At 45.6% G+C, this 23,031-nt stretch overlaps 1 protein-coding gene across 1 annotated transcript in view; it reads right to left on the bottom strand.

Annotated features, from left to right (window-relative positions):
• Positions 1-23,031, bottom strand: part of LOC147455224 (long chain acyl-CoA synthetase 6, peroxisomal-like) — an 83,284-nt gene that overhangs the window by 21,094 nt on the left and 39,159 nt on the right. Inside the window, exons 9-10 of the mRNA XM_086514057.1 lie at positions 22,832-22,876; positions 22,650-22,736 (exon numbers count right to left, since the gene is read on the bottom strand). Coding sequence (XP_086370183.1) covers positions 22,650-22,736; positions 22,832-22,876 — 132 coding nt within the window. The remainder of the gene's footprint in view (positions 1-22,649; positions 22,737-22,831; positions 22,877-23,031) is intronic.

Here is a 23,031-nt window from a genome sequence, read left to right as displayed (position 1 = left end):
CGAAGAGAGAGATAGAAATCCGTCGAGATTTCAGCCATAGACAAGGCATTAAATTCAGGAATCCTGCTGAGTGCATCGGCAACTCGATTGCTGGATCCTTTTCTATAACGGATCTCAAAGTCAAACTCTTGCATAAGCTCAACCCATCTAGCCTTCCGGCCTCTGAGATCACCCTGATCACAGACATAGCGCAAGGAATGATGATCTGTCCATGCAACAAACGTAGAGCCATACAAGTAGTGCCGCCATTTCCTCAGGGCGTGGACTACGGCGTAAAGCTCCTTCTCATACGTTGGATAACGCATCTCAGCGTCAGAAAGCTTCTTACTTTCAAACGCGACAGGACGTCCATCCTGGTATAATGCCGCACCAATAGCATAATCACTAGCATCCGTTTCAACCACAAACGGTTTGCTAGGATCCACAATGTGTAATATTGGCGCAGTAGTCACCAAGTGCTTTAGTGTCCGAAAACTCTCATCGAGACGCTCATTCCAAACAACAGGGGGATTACCTTTACGATGAGGACCCGAAGTCTTCGGCCCTTTCACCCCTCCTTTTAAAAGTTGCGTAAGCGGAGCAGCAACTTTAGAGTAATCCTTGGTAAACTTGCAAAAGAATCCAGTAAAGCCTAAAAAGGTCTTTACTTGGCGTACATTCTTCAAAATGGGCCAATTTCACACTTTATCCAACTTTTCAGGGTCGACATGAATTCCATCGCGAGTAATGATGTGATCCAAGTACAGCAGCTCTTTCTTAAAGAATTCACACTTAGAAGCCTTAGCGTAAAGCTTCTCAGTTCTCAGTACTTCGAGAACAGTGCGTATATGCACTAGGTGCTCAGACAAACTTCGGCTGTAGATTAAGATATCATCGAGAAATACAACAACGAAGTTGCCTAAAAATGGTCTCAACAGATCATTCATCATCTGCTGGAACATAGTTGGAGCATTGGTCAAACCAAAAGGCAAGACCAAAAACTCGTAGTGACCATAACGCGTATGGAAGCCTGTCTTAGGAATATCAGTTTGATCTGTATCTAATGATAGCCTGATCGCAGGTCTATCTTCGTAAAATACAATGCTCCATGGAGCCGATCTATCAGATCGTCCATGCGCGGGAGCGGATACCTGTTCTTGACAGTGAGCTTATTCAACCCCTTGTAATCACGCAGAAGCGCATAGTGTTATCCTTCTTTCGAGAAAGTAGCACTGGCACTTCCCACGGGGATTTGCTAAGCCGAACAAAACCCCTGTCGAGATAATCCTTCAGCTGTCGCTGAATCTCGTCCTCCTCGGTTTTGCTAAACCGATAGGATTGCTTTGAGAAGGGCTGACTACCAGCCACCAACTCAATGCCATGATCTACTCCTCTCGAAGGCGGCAAGCCAGGAGATAGATCATCAGGAAAAATATCCTTGAAATCAGTCATGATTTCGCGGATAAGGTTGGATTCGTCAGGATCCCCAAGTTCAACAGAAGAACATGAAACATTTTTACGAAATTCAGTGACAGAAGTACCAAGCACTAATGAATCAAACCAAGCCGATGGTACACATTGATAAAAGTCACCATCAGAAGACTTTAATTCTTTATATATTTCCAAAGCAGTAACAACAGGTATTGCAAAACCATTATTGACAGACTTCTAATTACAAAGCGACACAGATACATGAGGCATGTTCTGCTTAACAAAAACAAGAGAGTGATGTACATAGTCTATATACAATGAGTCTTGTTTATCATAAAACCATGGAATTCCTAGAATAACATCTGCTCTGTCCAGGCGCATGATGTGGAAATCCAGGTTGTCTTTGTAATCAGCCAGCTCGAGCGACAAGTCTGGAACCATCCGATTCCATACATCCGTATCCACGCCATGAGCCATCTTCACGCGATACTCATGGTCATTGTCCCGCGTCCGCAGGCTCTGTTTCTGCACCAATTTTGCATCCACAAAATTGTGTGAGCTTTCATTATCAAGGAGTACGGTCACGTCGTGACCATTGATCTTCCCGGGAAAACGGAGAAGATCGTGCTTATCAAACACTTTGGTGCTAAAAGTACAATTAGTGCATGAGCTGTGCGCTAAATGATGGATTTCAACTTGAACAACATTAGAGTTACCTGAGATCTCGTGAATCTGAACCGAAGGACGACCTTGCGGTTTCTGCGTCTTCTTCTTCTTGGGGCAATACTTGATTTGGTGACCCGTCTGGCCACATTGGAAGCAAGCCCCCTTCTTCACTACATCAGCAACTGAAGCATTTCTGGCTTTCTTCTTCTCCTGAGAAGATCTAGGCGGTGATTTGGACTTATGCTGGAATCGGGGTCGCTTCCTCGAAGCACCCTCACCGTATTGATGGTTTGCAGTTCTTTTCTCATAATTCGCTCCATTTATCAAATGGAACGTCCTAGCCTTTGCCACTGCATCCTCGACATCAGTCGGGGCTTTATCCTTAAGTAAGGCCCAACGGTAATCCTCATGCAATCCCAGCAGATACATGTGCACCACGTGCGTAGAATCCACCTTGCAGAAGGTGAGCGCCTCTTTGAAAGCAGTCGTATATTTATCAAAAGATAGAGTTTTCATCGGCAGACTCTATAGTTTGGCATAGACTTTCAAAGGGTTCATTTTAGCGAAATCCCTCTTGAATTTCACACAAAAATCAGCCCACGTCGTAGGCTTCTCTGTCATGTCGCGCCACCAGGTAAGCGCCTTACTGCGCAGATAAAGAGGAGTCATCTGAATCCTCCGTTCATCATGCTCCCCATGGAGATCAAAGTATGTGGTCCACTGGTGCAGCTAGTTATTTACGGCCAGTTTTGTACACTCCTTCTCTTCGCCCGAGAAATTCATAGTTTTGTAGGGAATCGTGACAGTCGGACCACCCTGCGAACGCCCAAAAGCAGCAATCTGCATCTGCAATTGCTAGAGATGGGTTTCGCCCTCGGAAATACGCGCAGTCGTCGACTGAGCCATATTTTCGAGAGTAGAGAGTCGGGAACTGAGCCCCTGCACGACCCCTTCGAGAGAGGCCAAGCGAAGGTTCGTCTGAACATTCGCGTTTTCCAGAGCAGTAACACGCTGGTCGAAACTCTGGAAAGTACTTGTAATCCATGTGTAGAGAGCATGCGTGAATGGAATTTGGATGTTACCTGGCGCATCGTCACGCTGCACATCGGAGCTGGAGGAATCCATGGCGAAGTGCGTGAAAAACTGGATAACACAAAAGAGGTTTATTTTCTACCTCCCCCATCTCCACCCAATGCATAACACCAAAGAGGTCTGTTTTCCACCTCCTCTGCCTCCATCCAATGGGCTCCTCACTCCCTTCCAAGAAGATTCTCTCTCTCTCTCTCTCTCTCTCTCTCTCTCTCTCTCTCTCTCTCTCTATATATATATATATATATATATATATATATATATATATATATATATATATATGTGTGTGTGTGTGTGTGTGTGTGTGTGTGTGTGTGTGTGTGTGTGTGTCTGCAGAACATGAATTTTTATTAGAGGCAAAAATATCATGGAGGCAATATATATATATATATATATATATATATATATATATATGTATATATATATATATATAATATATATATATATATATATATATATATATATGTATATATGTATATATATATGTATATATGTATATATATATATATATATATATATATATATATATACATGTATCTATATATATATATATGCTTCGCACAGAGAGACTTACAGAGAGAGGGACTTACAAAGAGATTTGAAAGTATATCATATGCTGAATTTTAATCTAAAGCAGCAAATTAATGATAAAATACATCGATTCCGATTGAAAACCAGTAAATTCGGTAAGAATCCTCTGGTTTTCAGCACTCCCACCTATTGAATTGCTGAATTTTGTCAAAAATCAGCAAGAAACACATCAAGTTTCACCTGCAAACACACTCATGAGAAGAAAAACGCACAATTTCAGCGGTTAATTACCAAAAATTACGCAAAATCGAGGTTCCCCGACTCGAACTGATCCGTAGGTGTGTACACAGTCCATTCGTGCAGCCAAGCCGGCTCTGATACCGTGAAATGAACGAGGAGAAGGATCTCCCGGCTACACAGACTGCCTACAGATACACGTCGGACAAATCACCCAACCATAGCTACCATCCGGCAGCTCCCCCATGTTGGGGCCAGCGTCCGAGAACGTAGGCGTGCACCTGTAAGACCGAGCGTCCCATACCACCCGGCCTCACCTCCTCGAGGTGACCTCGCGCACTCCTAGCCTCGTGGGCTAACCACTGGCACTCTGCCAGTGGGGGTCGATAACTGCAAATGAGGCCTTGGCCTCCCTTTTATAATAATGGCCGGCCACACTGGACACCCATCCCAACGGCATCTGGGCTAGATCCCCTCTCCTGTGAGCGGGACATAACAGCGGCCAACTATGTCTCTTGCCATGCGTGGTACCAATTAATGGCATCACCGGCAAGGTACAATGGCTGCCGTCAAAACCTTGCTATCCTTGTCTTCTTAGTTGTCGCAAAATAAGCATTAAATTGATGCAACCAAGAATGAGCATCCATCTTATCGTCATACTTACTGAACGTAATCTTCTCTGTGACAGGGTTGTTGGACTTCGAGCCTCTGCTACTTGATGAACTACCAACATCTTTGACCGGCTCGGTTTCAAGATAAGTACCTGTCTCTCTGCGCCTCACGCTCTCTGCGCCTCACGCTCTAACTCCAAGGCCGCTCGTCTTCGGCCACCAAGCGCGCTTGCTCACGCTCCAAGGCTACCCTTCGGCCGCCAAGCGCACACACTCACGCTTCGTCTTCGGCCGCCAAGCGCACTTGCTCGTGCTCACGCTCCAAGGCTAACCGTCTTTCTTCGCACTCGCAATCAGCCTTTCTTTCTTCGGCCGTCAAGCGTGCTCAAGCTCTAAGGCTGCCGTTCTTTCTTCGCATTCACGATCCAATTCTGCCTTTCTTTCTTGGCACTCGCGCTCCAAGGCGGTGCGTTGCGCTTCTTGTTGTATCCTCATGTCCATCATCATCTTGACCAAAGCCTCCATAGGATTTCGTGCAATCCTTGGCGTAGATCGGGAAGGGGGAGGGTCGGAAAAACCTCCTGGTGGGGAAAATTCTTCTTCGCCACTTCCATGCTCATCACCTCCATGCGAAGTATCCATTCCGCTTCGGGTGATGACCATAGACTGAAGTCTTGGGTTCGTAAGTTCACGACAAACTAGGGTTCTTGTGGTTCTTGGGTTGAGGTTCTTGAGTTCTTGAGGGTCTTGAGGTTCTTCTTTAGCTTGCAATCTGTGTTAGAGAAAGATCTTCTCTTACCCGAGCTCTTCTCTTTCCCGCGGGCGCACACCTTGGTAGCCTTGCGCTCACACCAAGGTTGCTTTTTCCCACCTCACGTCGATTGGACAGCCGCTAAGTGCATGGTCCGCTCTCAATGAGTGAAAAGAGAAAAAAGGGGAGGCTGGACAAGCCCTTCTTTCTTGGGTTTCCTGTCACTCTTCAAAAACACGATTAGGAATCGACACCCCCAAGTGGACTTGGGTTACGCGCGACCGCAACAAGCAAAAAACAAAAATCTTGTGGTTCTTTCCTTTAGTGATGCAGAACACTGTCAAAGCTCTGATACCAATGTAAGGTGCAGCGGAAGTGAATGTTGAAGTTTGCTCAAGATGAGTGCTCCGAACTGTGCTCAAGGGTTCCTTTTACTTACAGAAGGGAGAGCCTTCCGTTCCTTTAGTGAGAGAGTGCAAATGATCACAAACAAAGTGGTAAACACTGTGAATGAAGGTGCTGAGACTAAGAGATAGAGAGAGAAGAATACGACACCAAAATGTTGTCAAACCCTCCTCCAAGGGGCCCACTCTCTATGTCACGTGACACATCCCAACCCTATGTGTCCGTGGACAAGCTACACCACAACAGGGTTCAGTAAGCCCGTCAGTCTAGATTTAGCAGTGATCTGGCACTTTTGTGAGTCTATTCGTAGACCGTGCATGCCCAGTCACTTAGCATAGATGCATATCCTCCGGTTGCACACAGCATGATCATCGAAATTCCCATCAAAATCCATTAGCATCAGTTAGGAAAATTTTCCAGTGCATTTAGCCTATTTTCCTATTTTTGGTTATTTTTACTTATTATTTTTAAGTGACTTTCCAACAAAAGTAGGTAGGGCAATTTTGCTAAGTTAATATATAAGCAAACCCAAGTTAGCACTTTCTGGCAAAAGAGGCAACAGGAGCTTCCCGCTCAACAGGCAACTTCTCAGCAGTACCCCCCCCCCCCCCCGCAACCCCCAGCGTTTTTGGACCTCCTTCGCGGGGATTCCCAGCAGATTCCGTCGCCAGACATCCCCCTTCATTGGCGTTTTCACTCACAGCAGACCCTCGCCATCAAGCAGCCCCAATCACTAGAGTTTTTGACATCAGCCCATTAGCGTTTTTATTCCCAGCAGGCCAGCGTTTTGGCAAGGATGAGAGGCAGCCAACGTTAGTGCATTTGCAGCACAACCGCATCAGAATGCACAACGTTTTCAGCCTATGACATAGAAGCAGATCAGCCTGTAACAGACTTGGACACTCCAAGTCAAGAATCAACCGCGACAGCACCAAATAACCACTTCAAAACAATTCACAAATCACAATAGATTTGCATTGGCCCGGCGAAAAAAGCAATGAGAGTCAGTAAAAAGCAAGTTCTCTTTTTCTCTTTCTTTCTCCCAAATCAAAGCGAAAAGCTGAGATTTGCGTCGCTCAAAATTTCCCCAAAAAATATATATATATATATATTTTTTAATAATAATCCGCCTCCGCGATTTCCGAAAATTAGGGTTTCTGGCAGAAATTAGGGTTTCTGGCAGAAATTAGGGTTTCTGCTGTCCGCCACGTTATCACTTTGTGACATACCCCCCTCTTGAAAGCATTGTAATCGACCGCGATTACGCCTGCAAAACCGACAAAAGCCATAAACCGTCTTAGCAAACACTGACTGTTAGTACCTACGTACTAGGAACACACATCTAGCACATTTACAAAATCGACAGTCACATCACACGACATCACAGGACATCACGTGACATTCAACATTCATTCGGATCTTAGACCATGATTTATCGGCAATGTAGCTAGCAATCACATCTAGGTCCAATCGGGACCTCATCGATGTCCGATTGACTAACCCCTATTGCAACCATGTCTATTCGAGATCAATCAGACCAAAATGCTGCAGTCATTTCGGCTATCAGTTCCTGCATTCACAAGAAGTCAAGAACAAATCAGTATCATTATCAGGAATTCCATTTCATAAAGTCATCCAGCAGAATACTGTCAGCTCTCAGTATCCCTGAAGCTCAAAGAGACATCAGTGACTTTCGTATCAAAATTGAGGCATCTGTTGACAAGGGAGCGGAGTGACTCCCCTCTTGTGCATCCCACTGCACCAGATCTCCGGCCAAGCTGATATCTGGGTTCCGTTTGGAGTAGACTATGCTAAACCAAAACATCGAGGTAAAGTTTCACAATCCGAGGAGTATCTGCTAGGTCCTCCTCCTCCATCCACTTCGCATCAAATGCAGGAAACTTCTTGAACTAAACCAAGAACCGCCTTCGGACTTTACCTTTCTTCGTATCGTTATGTGCCAAAATCTGTTCAAGAACAAGGATCTCCTCGTTTTCTTCCACTTCGGGTTGCTCATCAGGCTCCCCATCATCAGGCACATCACCCTTAACAGGGTTCAAGAGACTCACATGCAATGCATTATGAATCCTCCAAGTATCTGGCAGTTTCAATTGGAAGGAGACATCATTTATCTTGTCAGTGATCTGAAAAGGTCCGTAGTATTGCATACTAAGCTTTGGAAAAAGGCTCTCCTTTCCCTTTTTCTTTCATAGGCGTGCCTTCTCAAAAGTAAGAGCACCCAATCATCCTCCTTCAGTTTCAAGTCGCGACGATGGCGATCCGCTGCCTTTTTCTGTCGTTCTTGAGACTCCTGCAAAGTCTCGCGAACCTTGGCAAAAGCCGTATCCAAATCTCGCAAATATTCATCCGCTTCAAATATCTAACCTTTCGTGCTCAGGAAGGATGGAACCTTCGCAGCACTTTCAACAATCTCACATGGCGTCTTCCCCGTCGAAGAGTGTATCGTGTTATTGTAGGCAAATTCCACCAAAGGTAAGTTCTTTTCCCATTGAGTCTTCTGATCCGAGATACAAGACTTCAATAAATCTAAAATCATTGAATTGGCAATCTCAAATTGCCCGTCAGTCTGCAAGTGGAACGATGATGAGAACTGCAACTGCGTGTCAATGTTCTCCCAAATTGCCTTCCAAAACAAACTCATAAATCTGGGGTCTCTGTCGGAGACAATCGTCTCAGACGTGCCATGTAATCGGAAAATCATCGTGATCATTCTGTGTTCTTGGGAGATCAAAAATGAAATCCATTGCAATACTTTCCCGGGGGTGGGTGGGTATGGGTAAAGGCTGTAACAATCCCTGTGCCTTATGCCTGTCAAACTTGACCTTCTGGCATACCAAGCAACTGCGCACAAACTCTTCCACATCCTTTTTGAGTCTCGGCCCATAGAAGTATCTCTCTACCCCTTTCATGGTGGTAGCAATGCCGCGGTGACCCGTAAAAGGTGGACAGTGGCATTCAGTCATAACCTTATCCCTCAACGGCTGTGTAACGCACAACATAGTCTTTCTCATCAAGTAGCCTTCCCGAAGGGAGGATCCAGCTACTGTCTCCCCATCCCGTATCCGTGTGAAAATATCTGCAAAATCTGTATCTGTGGCATACTGATCGACCATATCCTCGAAGCTCCTACGATGTATCGCGGAAACAGCCAGAACCAACGGTTTCCGAGACAAAGCATCTGCCACCACATTCTTCTGTCCCTGCACATGGACAATCTGGAAGTGGAACTGTGACAAGATGTTTGCCCACCGCATCTGCTTTTCCGAAAGCTCCTTCTGTGACAAGAAGTAGCGCAAACTCTGATGGTCTGTAAAGACAATAAAATCCGCTCCGAGTAGGTAGTGCCGCCACTGAGTAAGAGCATGGATAACCGCCAAAAGCTCTTTCTCATAGATCTGTGCTGTCATCTTCGGCCTAGAGAACAAACGGCTCTCGTAAGCTATGACATGGCCTTCTTGCATCAAGACCGCACCCAGACTACGACCACAAGCATCACAATATACTTCGAATGACTTCTGCAAGTCCGGCAAAGTCAAAATAGGTCCTGTAGTCAATTTCTCTTTCAATGTCCGAAAGGCAGTCACCTCTGTGGGTCCCCACGAAAAAGGTACTCCTTTCTGTGTCAAGGTATGCCAAGGGGAAGCAACCTCTGCAAACTTTCGTATGAACCGCCTGTAGTACGAACACAGTCCCAAGAAGCTTCTAACTTCATGGACAATCCTCAAATCGGGCCAATCACGGATAGCCTCTATCTTGGCCGAGTCCATTTGCACTCCTGCTGCTGACACAATGTGTCCCAAAAAGTGTATCTCTGGTAGGAAAAATTCACTTTTCTTTGCATTAATCACTAATGTGTGATCTCGTAATGCCTGAAAGACTTGAAGCAGATGATCTCTGTGTTCTGTCTCCTTCTTGGAGAAAACAATGATGTCGTCAAAGAAAGTGTCAAAAAAATAGCTTGTACTCTCGAAAAATCTTGTCCATCATCCGGTTAAATGTCGCAGGAGCATTGGTTAAGCCAAAAGGCATCACAAAAACTCAAATAACCCAAAAGTCGTCCGAAAAGCTGTCTTGTAGACATCTCCTGGCACTATCCTGATCTGATGATATCCACTCTTTAAGTCAATCCTGCTAAAGCACGAGGATCCTTGTAACTTGTCGAGTATATCATCGATCCTAGGAATCGGAAATCTGTTCTTGATGGTGATTTCGTTGAGAGTGCTATGATCGATGCACATTCTCCAAGATCTGTCTTTCTTCAAAACCAACAATACTGGAGAGCAATACGGTGAAGTACTAGGCTGGACAAGACCCTTTTCCAAGAGGTCTTTCATTGGGTTCATAATCTTTTCATTCTGTACTCGGCTCACACGGTAAGGTGGTTGATTCGGTGGCGTGCTTCCAGGTATCAGATCAATGGTTTAATCTTCAAGCCCTCTGAAAAGCAATCGGCATGAGTGTGGAGAAAAATCCTGGCGTTCTTTTGACCAGGTCAAAACATATTCAACCTTTATCCATCGTTCAGTTCTCTCCCAAAAGAATGAGTAAGAAATTGAAGTTCAAGTACAATCTCTAAGCCCTTCATTTATCAAAGTCGCTTTCTCGGCCCGGTAGTCAACCACGGCGTAGTTCTGGTGGTACCAAGGGATTCTGAGTAGAACGTCACTCGCGTGCCCTGAACACCCCTGTCATTGCAAACAAAGTCTGCCAATGCTCGGTGTAATGGCAACATCCCATCCGGGTGCCAGTCGAACTACCTCCGCTTGTGGCGTCAGTCTGTCGTGCGTAATTCCAAATCGAGCCGCCAATTCCAAGTGAAAAGAAGTTGGCCTTCGCTCCTTCAAAAGAGCTTCCTGATCCTTCACTTTGCCCCAAAAAGCAGCAAAGTTTGTACTTTCATTCATTTGATTCGGTGCAAGTCCCACGCCATGTGGTACCAGTTCTGCTGTTCTATCTGCCTTTTCTGCCACGTTCCTCAGCTGCTCTCGAATTCTCAGGCCTATCGTCGTTCTTTATCATTTTGTTCTTTCTATGCCTTATTAGGGCACTTCGCAGAGATATGTCCCTGTTCCCCGCATCCAAAGCACTTCCCCTCTCTGATGAAGCGAGCTCTCTCCTCAGGAGTAAGCTTGGGTCGTGCATCCTTTTTCTCTGGGTTGCTCTTTTTCTTTCTACTTTCATTCCCAGAAGTCTGTTCGGCTCGTTGTGTCATGGCCTCATCTGTGGGGTAGGTCAGACTGCCAAAGTGAATGGCAAAGCCCCGCTTCGCATGACTCATGAACTCCTGAATAGAAGCTGACTTTTGTTCCAAGCAGTGATCTCGGATCTCTGTAGGTAGACCCAAGGTAAACCGCTCAATCTGTTCTCTGAATGAGATCTTCTTGAATGAAGAGGCGGGTAGAAAAGAGCTCCAAAATCTCACAGTAAGAATTCACTGTATCGCTCTTGGTCATCCGGAGATGGTTCCAAGCAGCTCGTATATCTCGCTCAAACTCTTGAGTCAACCAAGAAGAAATAAAAAGCCTCTTAAATTTCAGCCATTTAACTGGCGCAATCTTGTTTAAAAGAAGAGTGGACCACCAAGTACGAGCATTCCCCTTAGAGTAAGAGGTAGCTCTCCGAATCTTGGAGTGCTCTAAATAGCGTCCTCCCGCGAAAGCGATGTCAAACTGCTGTATAAAAGACAAAGCCTTCGAAGCATCTGAGTATCCTGAAAAAGTATCAAACTTGATCGAGTGGCCACCTTCCTTAAACTCTCAGACTTTCTTGCTTTTATCTTCGAGAAAGTCATACTGGTTGGCTTTGTAAAAATTCTTCTTGTTCGCATAAAACTTTCCGTCATCGGAATCTGAGCTGTCTGTAGACGAGCCCTCAGTAGAACTGTCAGTCTCTGGGCGAGATGTAACCTTCTTTGCCTTTTTCTTGCCCTTTCCGAAGCTTTGTTTCTTGCTTCGCTTTTTACCTTTTCTGTCTTCTTCGCTCGAATCCGAGGAGCTAAAAAAACTATCAGAAGAAGAAGAAGAAGAACTGGGTACTCCTTCAAATCGAACACGCTTCTTCTGTTTCTTTGCCTTGTCAAAAGTCGACTGATGACCCAAATAACCTGGAAAGTCAATGCTTTTCTTCTGCTTTTTGCCGTGCTTTTTGGCTTTCTTTTGCGCGTCAAAAAGCTGAGCAATCCATGCATCAACCCCGTTCTCCAGTTCCTTCTCCGTATATTTTCTTGGAGGCAGAAGGTTTCTTGAGAGCGGGTTTCGGGAGTGGTATTGTGATTCTTTGCCACTCCATCTGTACCTCTTTCAAAGAAGTCTGGTCCATATATTTTGCCATCTTCGGGTCCTTGGCAAAATTGAGCATCATCTTTGTTGCATCGCCAATCAATTGACGACGCTCCATCTCTCTTTGCTCCGCCTGAGTAGGCCGAGGCGGGCCATACTCTCTGTCTGAATCTTCGTTGTGATCCCAGCCCGCATCTCCAGATGCAGAGGGAGTCGACTGATCATTGCCTGAAGCCATAGGTGCCGCGGAAAAAAAAAATCGGGGATCGGATTTCCCGTAGAAGAGAAATCGGCCGTGCTCTGATACCACTGTAACAAACTTGGACACTCCAAGTCAAGAATCAACCGCGACAGCACCAAATAACCACTTCAAAACAATTCACAGATCACAATAGATTTGCACTGGCCCGACGGAGTTCAGTGCCTAGAGATATTGGCCCCAAAGACTGGCGCCCCTTTCGGTATTTCTTTTTGTATTAATCAATCATCAAAGTACAAAAGAGCGGTAAGGGTTTCACTCTCAGACTCTGCGTCCAGATGCCCTGAGAAGTGAGGCCCTCACCACTAATTTAAAGGTTACAAGGGATGCCCAAAAGCAGAGCCCCAAAAGCTTGAAAGCAAAAGCAGATTCTCTCTCTCTCTCAATGAGAGTCAGTAAAAAGCAAGTTCTCTTTTTCTCTTTCTTTGTCCCAAATCAAAGCGAAAAGCTGAGATTTGCGTCGCTCAAAATTTCCCAAAAAAAAAAAATTTATTTTTTTTATTTTTTTACAATAATCCGCCTCCGCGATTTTCGGAAATTAGGGTTTCTGCTGTCCGCCACGTTATCACTTTGTGACACAGCCCCAGATCGGTTGCAGATGTTCCCTTCATTTTCAGCCATAAAAACGCAGCCAAAACAGTCATTTTCAGCCACCAAGAAGACCACGAAATTCAGCGATTAGAAGATCCCAGATTTCAGCCATTAAGTCGTCGTCGTCACCACCGTCGTCATCGGCATAGTCCCATTGCATCAGTCCATTGCATACACATTGTACACCTTTGTGCAATCAAAGTAGACCACTCTCGCCGACGAGAGTGGGGCCTTAGGAGGGTTTTACAACCTCTCGGGTGTCGTATCTCTTCTCTCTCCTTCTCTCAGTCTCATTCACTTGCACGCACAATATCCACTCACTTTGTTCGTGATCATAGCACTCTCCACAAGACGGAAGGCTCTCTCCTTCCCTAAGAACTAAAAGGAACCTTGAGCAATAAAGATCACTAATCTTGAGTAAATACAACATTCATTCCGCTGCACCTTACATTGGTATCAGAGCTTTGGAAGTGTTCTGCATTACTCAAGGAAAGAACCACAAGAACCACAAGAATTTTTTTTGCTTGTTGCGATTGCACGAACCCAAGTTTACTTGGGCGTGGTGATCCCTAATCGTGTTTTGTTGAAGAGTGACACGAATCCCAAGAAAGAAGGGCTTGTCCAGCCTCCCCTTGTATCTCTTTTCACTCATTGAGAGCAGACCGTGCACTTAGCGGCCGGCCAATCGACGTGAGGTGGGAAAAAGCAACCTTGGTCTGAGCGCAAGGCCGCCAAGGGGTGCGCCCGCAAAAAAGGGTAGAACTCGGGTGAAGAGAAGATCCTTCTCCAACACGATTTGCAAGCAAAAGAAAACCTCAAGAACCCAAGACCCAAGAACCTCAAGAACCCAAGATTCTCACGAATCAAGGACCTCAAGAACCTCAAGACCCTCAAGAACCCAAGTTCCTCGCGAGCTTAAGAACCCAAGATCATAGTGCATGGTCGTCACCCGAAGCGGAATGGATACTTCGCATACAGGTGATGAGCATGAGAGAGGCGACGAAGACTCGTCCCCACCCGGAGATGATTTCTTCAACCCTCCCCCTTTGCCATCTACGCCACCAAGTGCTATGGAGGCACTGGTCAAGCAGATGATGGCCATGATGGATAGACAAGAAGCAAGTCGCCTTGCTCAAGAACGTGAGCGCGATGAAAGAAACGCAAGACTTACCGCACAACAAGAAGAAAATCGACTTGCTCAGGAACGTGAGCGCGATGAAAGAAACGCAAAACTTACGGCACAACAAGAAGCTAATCGCCTTGCTCTCGAACGCGAGCGCGATGAACGAAATGAACGAAAAGCAGAAAAGGACGCCGAGCGTGAAGCTCAAAGGGAGCGGAAGCTTCGCCATCAAGAGTTTATTTCCCACATCCTAGCCTCGAAGACCGAACCACCCAAAGATCGTGGGAGTTCGTCAAGTGGCGCAAGCCACGACGCGGATTCCAACCATCCCGTCATAGAAAAGTTGGCTTTCAGTAAGTATGACAGTAAGATGGATGCTACACTTATTCATTCTTGGTTGCATCAATTTAATGCTTATTTTGTGACAACTAAGAAGACAGGAAATAGCAAAGTTATGACGGCAGCTATGTACCTTGCCGTTGATGCCATCAATTGGTACCACGCATGGCAAGAGGCACACCTAGCCGCGCATCTAGAGGCAGCCGACGATTTCACGCCCCTCTCTTTTAGTTGGGCTGATTTTCAAGACAAGCTCAAGGCGCGGTTTATGCCACCTCAGTACCTGGCACGATTGAAGGACGATTGGCGCGCTCTCAAGCAAAATGGTATGCCGGTTATGTCTTTTTCTAATCGTGTTTTGCAGCTACGTACCCAATTACGCATGTCGGATGATGAGCCCAAAGAGGCTTTTCTCTTTGGATCGGACGAGTATATCAAGTACGATATCGAGTTATTCGATCCAATCGATCTCAACAAGGCGGTAGCGATTGCTCTCGAGCAGGAGATGAAACACAACAAGGGAAAGCCTAAGGAGAACAAGACTTCCACAACTACCTCGCAGACTCCGCAGAACGGTAAGAACGGTAAGAATGAAAGAATGATAACTCTTCTAACCAATCTACCAACAGTCTCTCATCAAAGAATTCTTCCAATGAATCTAAGGTTAAGGCTAACACAGCTGCTAAACCTAAGCTTACTCCAAATGAAAAGGTAGCACAAGGAATTGTAGGAGGATACATCACATCGGAAGAACAAAGCACGTATTCTAAAGAAGGTCGTTGTTTTCATTGTCACATTAAGGGTCACATAAAACGAACATGTCCTAAGCTTGAATCGAATGAATCTAAAGAACCCACAGCACCCACTACATCTGTCAATGCAATGAATGATAACACGATTGTGCCCAAAGTTTCTCAGGACCCTCCCATTAATGATTCGCTCATTAAATGTTATGGTCGTACGTCGGGGCACCGTTTTGTCATATTGTTTGACCCAGGTGGTATGCATGATGTGATCAACCCCTCTCTTGTTGAGAGAGCCCGCCTCGAAGTTAGTCTGAGATCTCCTATCGAGGTCTCTGGCTTTCGTCCTGGTATGGACGCTCTCATCACGAAGGAGTGCCTTGATGTGTTATTTGCAATTCAACAGACTGCCTTCACTAGAAGATTTGTTGTTTCTCCTCTCTCAGGATGTGATATGATTTTAGGCATGAAATGGTTTCGTGAAATTAACCCTCTCGTTGATTGGGAGGCTAGCACTTTAACTCTCAATGCCAAAAGTGATTCTCCTACTGTCTTTCATGAAGTGGACACTGCTCCTTCTCCATCTCTCATTGCTAATATGCAGGACAAGGTTGAAAGGATTCGGGATCAGGAGATTCTCTTAATCTCTTTTTCTCCACAGCATGACACACAGGATTTGCATGATTATGAGAAGCATGATGATTTGCAGGATAATGATTTGCATGATGATTTGGATGATAAAGACAAGCATGATGAATTGCATGAACAAGATGTGATTGTTCACAAGGATGATGTGTTAGTTGATGCTTTTTCTAGCGAAGCTAACCTCGTTGTAGATTCGATCAATCACCAAGAATCAATCTTGGCTTTCGAGTCGAGGTCCACAGATCCTCCACAAGAAGATTCGATAGATCCCGAAGAAGCCATCTTGGCTCTCGAGCCTTGGTCCAAAGAGCCATCACAGGAAGTATTGTGTTCGCATGATTGATACGCATGCATTGTTTTGAGTGTTTCATTCGTGAAGGTTTCCTGTATTTTAGTCAGCATCGTTATGTGATCCCTTTTACTAGGCATGACATATTGTATGTTGAGCACGTTTCTATCATGGATGAGCACGAATGTATGCGGATTGTTCATGAAAAGTTAAAAAGTTTGTATGTAAGGAAGTCACATTCCATGTCTCTTCCTTGGCATGACACAATTTTCGAAAGAGCACATGAAAGTATGAGCACCAAGCATGGGCATTTCCATTGTGATTTGCCACAGTTGATTGATTTCGATCACACAGAAAAGATTCGACCTCATTGTTTGCATGTGTTTGATGAACGGGTTGTCACTCCGTCTCTATGTTCGTCTACATTGCATACACAGTCTTTAATGAAGACTATTTTTTTCCTTCACTTTACATGGAATGGGTATGTTCATGGTTTTGTGTTGGAGATGGTTTCAGGGATTTTCAGCCATGGAGATGCTTGAAGACGTAAGAAGCAGGACTCTAGACGAAGTTGAAGCAAGAAAGGAGATTCAGAAGACTTTGTATCGCTTTCGGCGCGGCCCAAAGAAGCAAGCTTTGCAGACCTTTATGAAGTTCAAGTACCGCTCGATCCACACAGCAGAGTGGGCCGGGGAAGAGTCCCTTCCAGGATTCCGGATGCTGTTGGCGATCTCCCTCGACGCCATACAGTTCGGTACCAGTACCTCACTTTGAAAAGGAGGGGATGTCACATGACACATCCCAACCCTATGTGTCCGTGGACAAGCTACACCACAACAGGGTTCAGTGGTGAGTCCGTCAGTCTAGATTTAGCAGTGATCTGGCACTTTTGTGAGTCTATTTGTAGACCGTGCATGCCCAGTCACTTAGCATAGATGCATATCCTCCGGTTGCACACAGCACGATCGTCGGAATTCCCATCAAAATCCATTAACATCAGTTAGGGGAATTTTCTAGTGCATTTAGCCTATTTTCCTATTTTTGGTTATTTTCACTTATTATTTTTAAGTGACTTTCCAACAAAAGTAGGTAGGGCAATTTTGCTAAGTTAATATATAAGCAAACCCAAGTTAGCACTTTCTGGCAGAAGAGGCAACAGGAGCTTCCCGCTCAACAGGCAACTTCTCAGCAGTACCCCCCCCCCCCCCCCCCCAGCGTTTTTGGACCTCCTTCTTCGCGGGGATTCCCAGCAGATTCCATCGCCAGACATCCCCCTTCATTGGCGTTTTCACTCACAGCAAACCCTCGCCATCAAGCAGCCCCAATCACTAGCGTTTTGGGATCGCAAAAAACCTCAGCAGATCAACGTTTTTGACATCAGCCCATTAGCGTTTTTATTCCCAGCAGGCCAGCGTTTTGGCAAGGATCAGAGGCAGCCAGCGTTAGTGCATTTGCAGCCCAACCGCATCAGAATGCACAGCGTTTTCAGCCTATGACATAGAAGCAGATCGGCCCCAGATCGGTTGCAGACGTTCCCTTCATTTTCAGCCATAAAAACGCAGCCAAAACAGTCATTTTCAGCCACCAAGAAGACCACGAAATTCAGCGATTAGAAGATCCCAGATTTCAGCCATTAAGTCGTCGTCGTCACCACCGTCGTCGTCATCGACATAGTCCCATTGCATCAGTCCATTGCATACACATTGTACACCTTTGTGCAATCAAAGTAGACCACTCTCGCCGGACGAGAGTGGGACCTTAGGAGGGTTTTACAGCCTCTCAGGTGTCGTATCTCTTCTCTCTCCTTCTCTCAGTCTCATTCACTTGCACGCACAATATCCACTCACTTTGTTCGTGATCATAGCACTCTCCACAAGACAGAAGGCTCTCTCCTTCCCTAAGAACTAAAAGGAACCTTGAGCAATAAAGATCACTAATCTTGAGAAAATACACATTCATTCCGTTGCACCTTACACTCTATGGCGAGAGAGGTCTATGCTATTGATTGCACAAATCTCGTACAATGGTCTAAATGCAATGGACTTGCCGATGATGTCGACGACGATGACGACGACAACGAGAGGGACTGAAATCTGCAAATCTTGTATCTGCTGAATTCTGACTCTATGTCGGTGACGACTACGACGCAACGACGATGCGCTAAAAACGCAGATGCTGAAATCTGCAAATAGTGGGCTGAATCTGAAAATGCTGGTTGATCTGACCGTGCGGCGAGGATCTGCTGCGGGAAGGTGAGATCTGCGAGGTTTGGGAGCTACGGTGCAAAGTTTGACTGTTGAAAACTGAAAACGCTACTGCTAGGGATGGTTCTGTCGTCGGGAATCTGCAAAACGCTGATGTAGATCTGCAATTGCAAAAACGTTAGGCTGATCTGTGGTTTGCAAAAACGCAAGGGCTGATTTGCTGTCTGCAAAATGCCACGGCTGATCTTGATGAAAAACGCTAGGCTGGTCCTGGGCCAAAACGCTGGTCTTGTTGAGAAGGCGCACTGTGAGTGGTTGGACTCCTGCTGCCTCTTTTGCCAGAAAATGCTAGCGCTAGCTTTCTTATATATTAACTTCCAAAGTGGCCCTACCCAGTTTCCAACAAAGTCACATAATAATAATAAATAAATAATGGCTAAAATAGGGGAAATGGGTTCTATGCACTGAAAAATGCTCCTCATGGATACTGATTGTAATCTGATGATCATGTTGTGTGCAACTAGAGGAAATGCAACTATTATAAGTGTCTGGACATGCACGGTCTGCGAACAGACTCACAAAGGTGCCAGAACACTTCCTAAGCTAATTGAACCCTTGTCATGAAGTAGCTTGTCCACATGCACATGGGGTTAGATGTGCACGTGACATCTCGACTATGGAATATTCCCACCCCCACCACCCACCATGCGACGCATCAGGAATACCCATCACCTAGTCCTTTCCTACCGAAATTACGGTTCAATCTCCTTCGCGATGCTCTATGTCACCCATCCTATGACCCATCAAAGATTTCTACCGGATGGTCGAATACTTCTCCCTAATGCTCCCCGTCACTCATTCCCGTTCACAGTGCTCCTGTCATTACTCTGAATGATGCACTAGAAATATCTGTACCTGGATGTCTCTAATGAGAAACACTCTCTCACTTCAAATTCCAATAATTCATCTAGAATTATTTTTCTATCAGATAAAGCCAATTTAGCAACAGCTAGCTTGAGTTGTTTTGCAGATATGTTGTAATCGCGGACGATTACTTTCTTTCGAGAAGGGGGGATGTCACAAACTGCTGACGTGTCAAGCTACTAAAGAACGGAGAAGCCTAAACCTTAGAAGCAACAGCAGCAGCAGAAGCAGCAGTAGAAGTTTCATCAACTTGCAAAGTTTGGTCGAGTCACCTATTTTTAAAGAAGAGTTCCCACCAACCTTATGGGACCCCGTCCGATGGGCCCAAGGGACCTAAAGCCCTTAAAATAAAACGGGACCCCACACACTCAATCTCTTGTGAAAAAGGTGATGACATGGCAGCTATATGGATGCCCTGATTTACGTTGATGACGTGGCAGGCTGTACCGATTTCCGCGAATTGCGATGGTAGGTGCTGACGTGGCAGTTGTACGGAATTCCTTGTTTTGCGCTGGCAGCTTTTGGGAAAGATGTTTTTGGACCAGATGCTTCTGAGTTTGAAGCTTTTCATGTAACTGCTTTTCATAGGCAAAGTGTAAGGTGCAGCGGAAGTGAATGTCGAACTTTGCTCAAGATGAGTGCTCCGAACTGTGCTCAAGGTTCCTTTTTCTTAGGGAAGGGAGAGCCTCCCATTCTTTAATGAGAGAGTGCAATTGATCACAAACAAAGTGGATAAACACTGTGAGTGAAGGTGCTGAGACTGAGAGATAGAGAGAGAAGAATACGACACCAGGAAGTTGTCAAACCCTCCTCCAAGGGCCCTCTCTCTATGGCGAGAGAGGTCTATGCTATTGATTGCACAAATCTGGTACAAGATACTGATGCAATGTGTGTCTAGGTTTGATACGACGGCGATGACGGAAGAGGCGACGTTGAATGGCTGAAAATGCTATCTTCAGACTGATCCTCTATCTGCTGAATTGCTGCTGGGATCGCTGAGTTCTACTGCTGCTAAATGCCAAGTTCTGTTGCATGCAAACTGCTGCCTTTGTTGGTTCAAAACGCTGCCCTTGCTGGTTTGGAAACGCTGGTCTTGCTGGTCTAAAAACGCTGGTGCGGCTGGTTTAGAAACGCTGCATCTGCTGGGCTTAGCTTGTCCAAAACGCTGAAGTTTAGGGCAGAAATCGCCAGGCTTAAGGGCTGGAAAACGCTGAAGTTGCTGCGGTTTCCAATGCTGAAAACGCTGGAATGGGGGCCTTCAAAACGCTGGGCTTCTTGCTGAAAAACGCCAGGCTTTGCTGGTTCTTGCTTGAGAAGTTGCATGTTGAGCAAGTGCTCCTGCTGCCTCTTCTGCTGTGGGATGCTAGCGCTAGGTTTGCTTATATATTGTCTTATGCAAATTGCCCTACCCAATTCCCAACAAAAGTTACTTAATAAATAAGTGAAAAATGTCAAAAATAGGAAAAATAGGTTCTGTGCACTGGAAAATGCTCCTGATGGATTCTGATGGTACTGCTGATGATCATGTTGTGTGCAACCAAAGCATATGCATCTACTCTAAGTGTCTGGACATGCACGGTCTGCGAACAGACTCACAAAAGTGCCAGATCACTTCCTATTCTAGACTGATTGAACTAAATTGAACCCTTGTCATAAGTAGCTTGTCCACGTACACATAGGGTTAGATGTGGCCATGGGGTGGAATTTCACCACTCCCTGTCTCGTGTGTCATGCATCTCTTTCAGTTTAGTTGTTATTGAAGTACTAAAAGTCTGTTCAGTCTGTTCTTTTCCGTTGGCACATGGTGCCCGTCCTATGACAACAGGAGCAAGAGGACTAGTAGAGGTGGTCACCTCCTACATCTACCTCGGAGACAGGGACCCTTCTCCATGGCACAGGCCGCCATTGATAGACTCACCAGAGGATATGCAACACTGGCCATGCTAGAGAGGAGATGCCATCAGGCACACTTTCAGGAGCCCCGCACGAAGGGGTGGCTATTCGACACATTAGTCACTCCAGCCCTGATGTATGCAGCAGCAGTGTGGGCACCCTGATTGACACATAGCCAACCGGCACAGATTGAGAGACCACAGATCTATATGATTTCTTGCCTGTATCGAGGCAAGCACACAGTGCCACCGGACATCATCAAGGCAGATCTTGCCCCCCCCCCACCCCCCCCCCCCCCCCCCCCCATGGTAGTGGAGGCACTCTTCCAGACAGTCTGCTTCATCCAGAGAGAGAGAGCTCCCGACCGACAGACTCACCCGGCGAGCATTTGAGTCAACTATACAGATATCAGAGGCTAGATGCGTAAAGCATGGTACACACAGATTAGAGCATGGTTCGCAACATACGGCCTTGACCTGGAGAGTTTGCCACCTTTCCAGTACGACCCTGACTTCCCTCAGCTTCATCTCTCACCTAGTAAGAAAAACATAGTGATCAGACAGGATCTCTGGCAGCTCTGCATCAGACAGACTTGGATCACATCTCCCCTCCAGCAAAAGATGTCACACTACAGAGACCATTTTCTTACCATACTGAAGGGTGGGTTCATACAGCCACCACGCTATATGGACCCCTACATGCCACATAACTCACAGGTGGCGATTGGTTAGCTCAGTGTCATCACACAGACTAGAGATCGAGGTGGGGGAGCTCATGACATTCCCAAGGAGGGGAGAGCGTGAAGAGTATGCAGAGAGGAAGTGGAGAGTGAGGAGCATTTTGTTTGAAGATGCAAACCTTATGCAGATATCAAAGGCCGATACGAGCTCCTATTCAGAGGGTAGCCTACCTTCCGAGATCAGAGACAATTGGGGCACTACCATAAAAGTCACATAGGTAATAAAGGGAGGGCCACACAGACATGTCCCCTCTCAACGTCCTACCCACACGCAAAGCCCACAACATGATCGTAACAGGTCTGAAAATAAGAACCAATCACCACCAGCCAAAATAATGGCCTAAAACTCCTGGTCAGAACACGAGAGTGGGAAAAAAATAACCCAGCAACCTGGACAACCACTGGGCACAATCAAGGCTCCAGACATTGCTGGAGGAAAGAGAACTACCTCATGTGCAGCGATGGACAAACACAAGAGCCCTCACTCCTTATATAGCCATTGGGAGATACATAAGAACACACGTAAATGACAAACTCTTATCACCATCTACAGCCCCAAATTGACCTCATCCAACCCAAGCTGGTCCCACGAAGTCGCATGCTCGAAAGGTTCTTATCATGTAGGACCCTTACAAGGTGTGCAACCACACAATGAAGGTAGGCGAAGGGAGGTGAGCATCAACTGTATACTAATAGACAAATTTATCACATGCCAACCCTTCACAACTGTAAAATAATATCAGCACATCTAATTTGCTCAAATGCCTTTCTATATATCAAGAATCAGCAAAAAAACTGCTGCTTCTAAATTGCTCGTGAGAAAATATGGCATTCTATGAATGGTCTAAGACTAATTGACCACTCACTAAACTAAAACATTCTGGGAAGGTAGCAAGCTTACTTGAGCATCTAACCTTGAAAATGAAATGATTTCCACGCCTGGTTTGGAAGGGAGCAAAGGAACCAGAAGATCATTGCCACCAACCACCTGCCAAAGTAAAATAGCAGAAAGCCAGCCATTCAAGGCTTGAATTGAGCTTCATCCAAATGTGAAATTTTACCAACAGGCTGTTAGATTCGTACCACCACCAGTCGAACTGAGCATGTCTCTGTGATACAGTTGAGCAGCTAAACCAAAACAAGGAAAGCCATATCAGTTTTGTGAGTCTCCATGAAAAGGAAACCAGAAAAATTCATGTCCAACAGGAAAAATGTAAAATTAAAAAATGAATGGAATTACATACAGAATGTAAGTTCAATATGAAAACAAGTGCATGCTTCCT

This window comes from Adiantum capillus-veneris, chromosome 6 (assembly GCF_014529385.1).
Source record: "Adiantum capillus-veneris isolate H3 chromosome 6, ASM1452938v2, whole genome shotgun sequence".
In the NCBI taxonomy this organism is placed as follows: domain Eukaryota; kingdom Viridiplantae; phylum Streptophyta; class Polypodiopsida; order Polypodiales; family Pteridaceae; genus Adiantum; species Adiantum capillus-veneris.
Note: the sequence above shows the minus strand (reverse complement) of the source record. Positions and strands in the feature narration are given on the sequence as shown.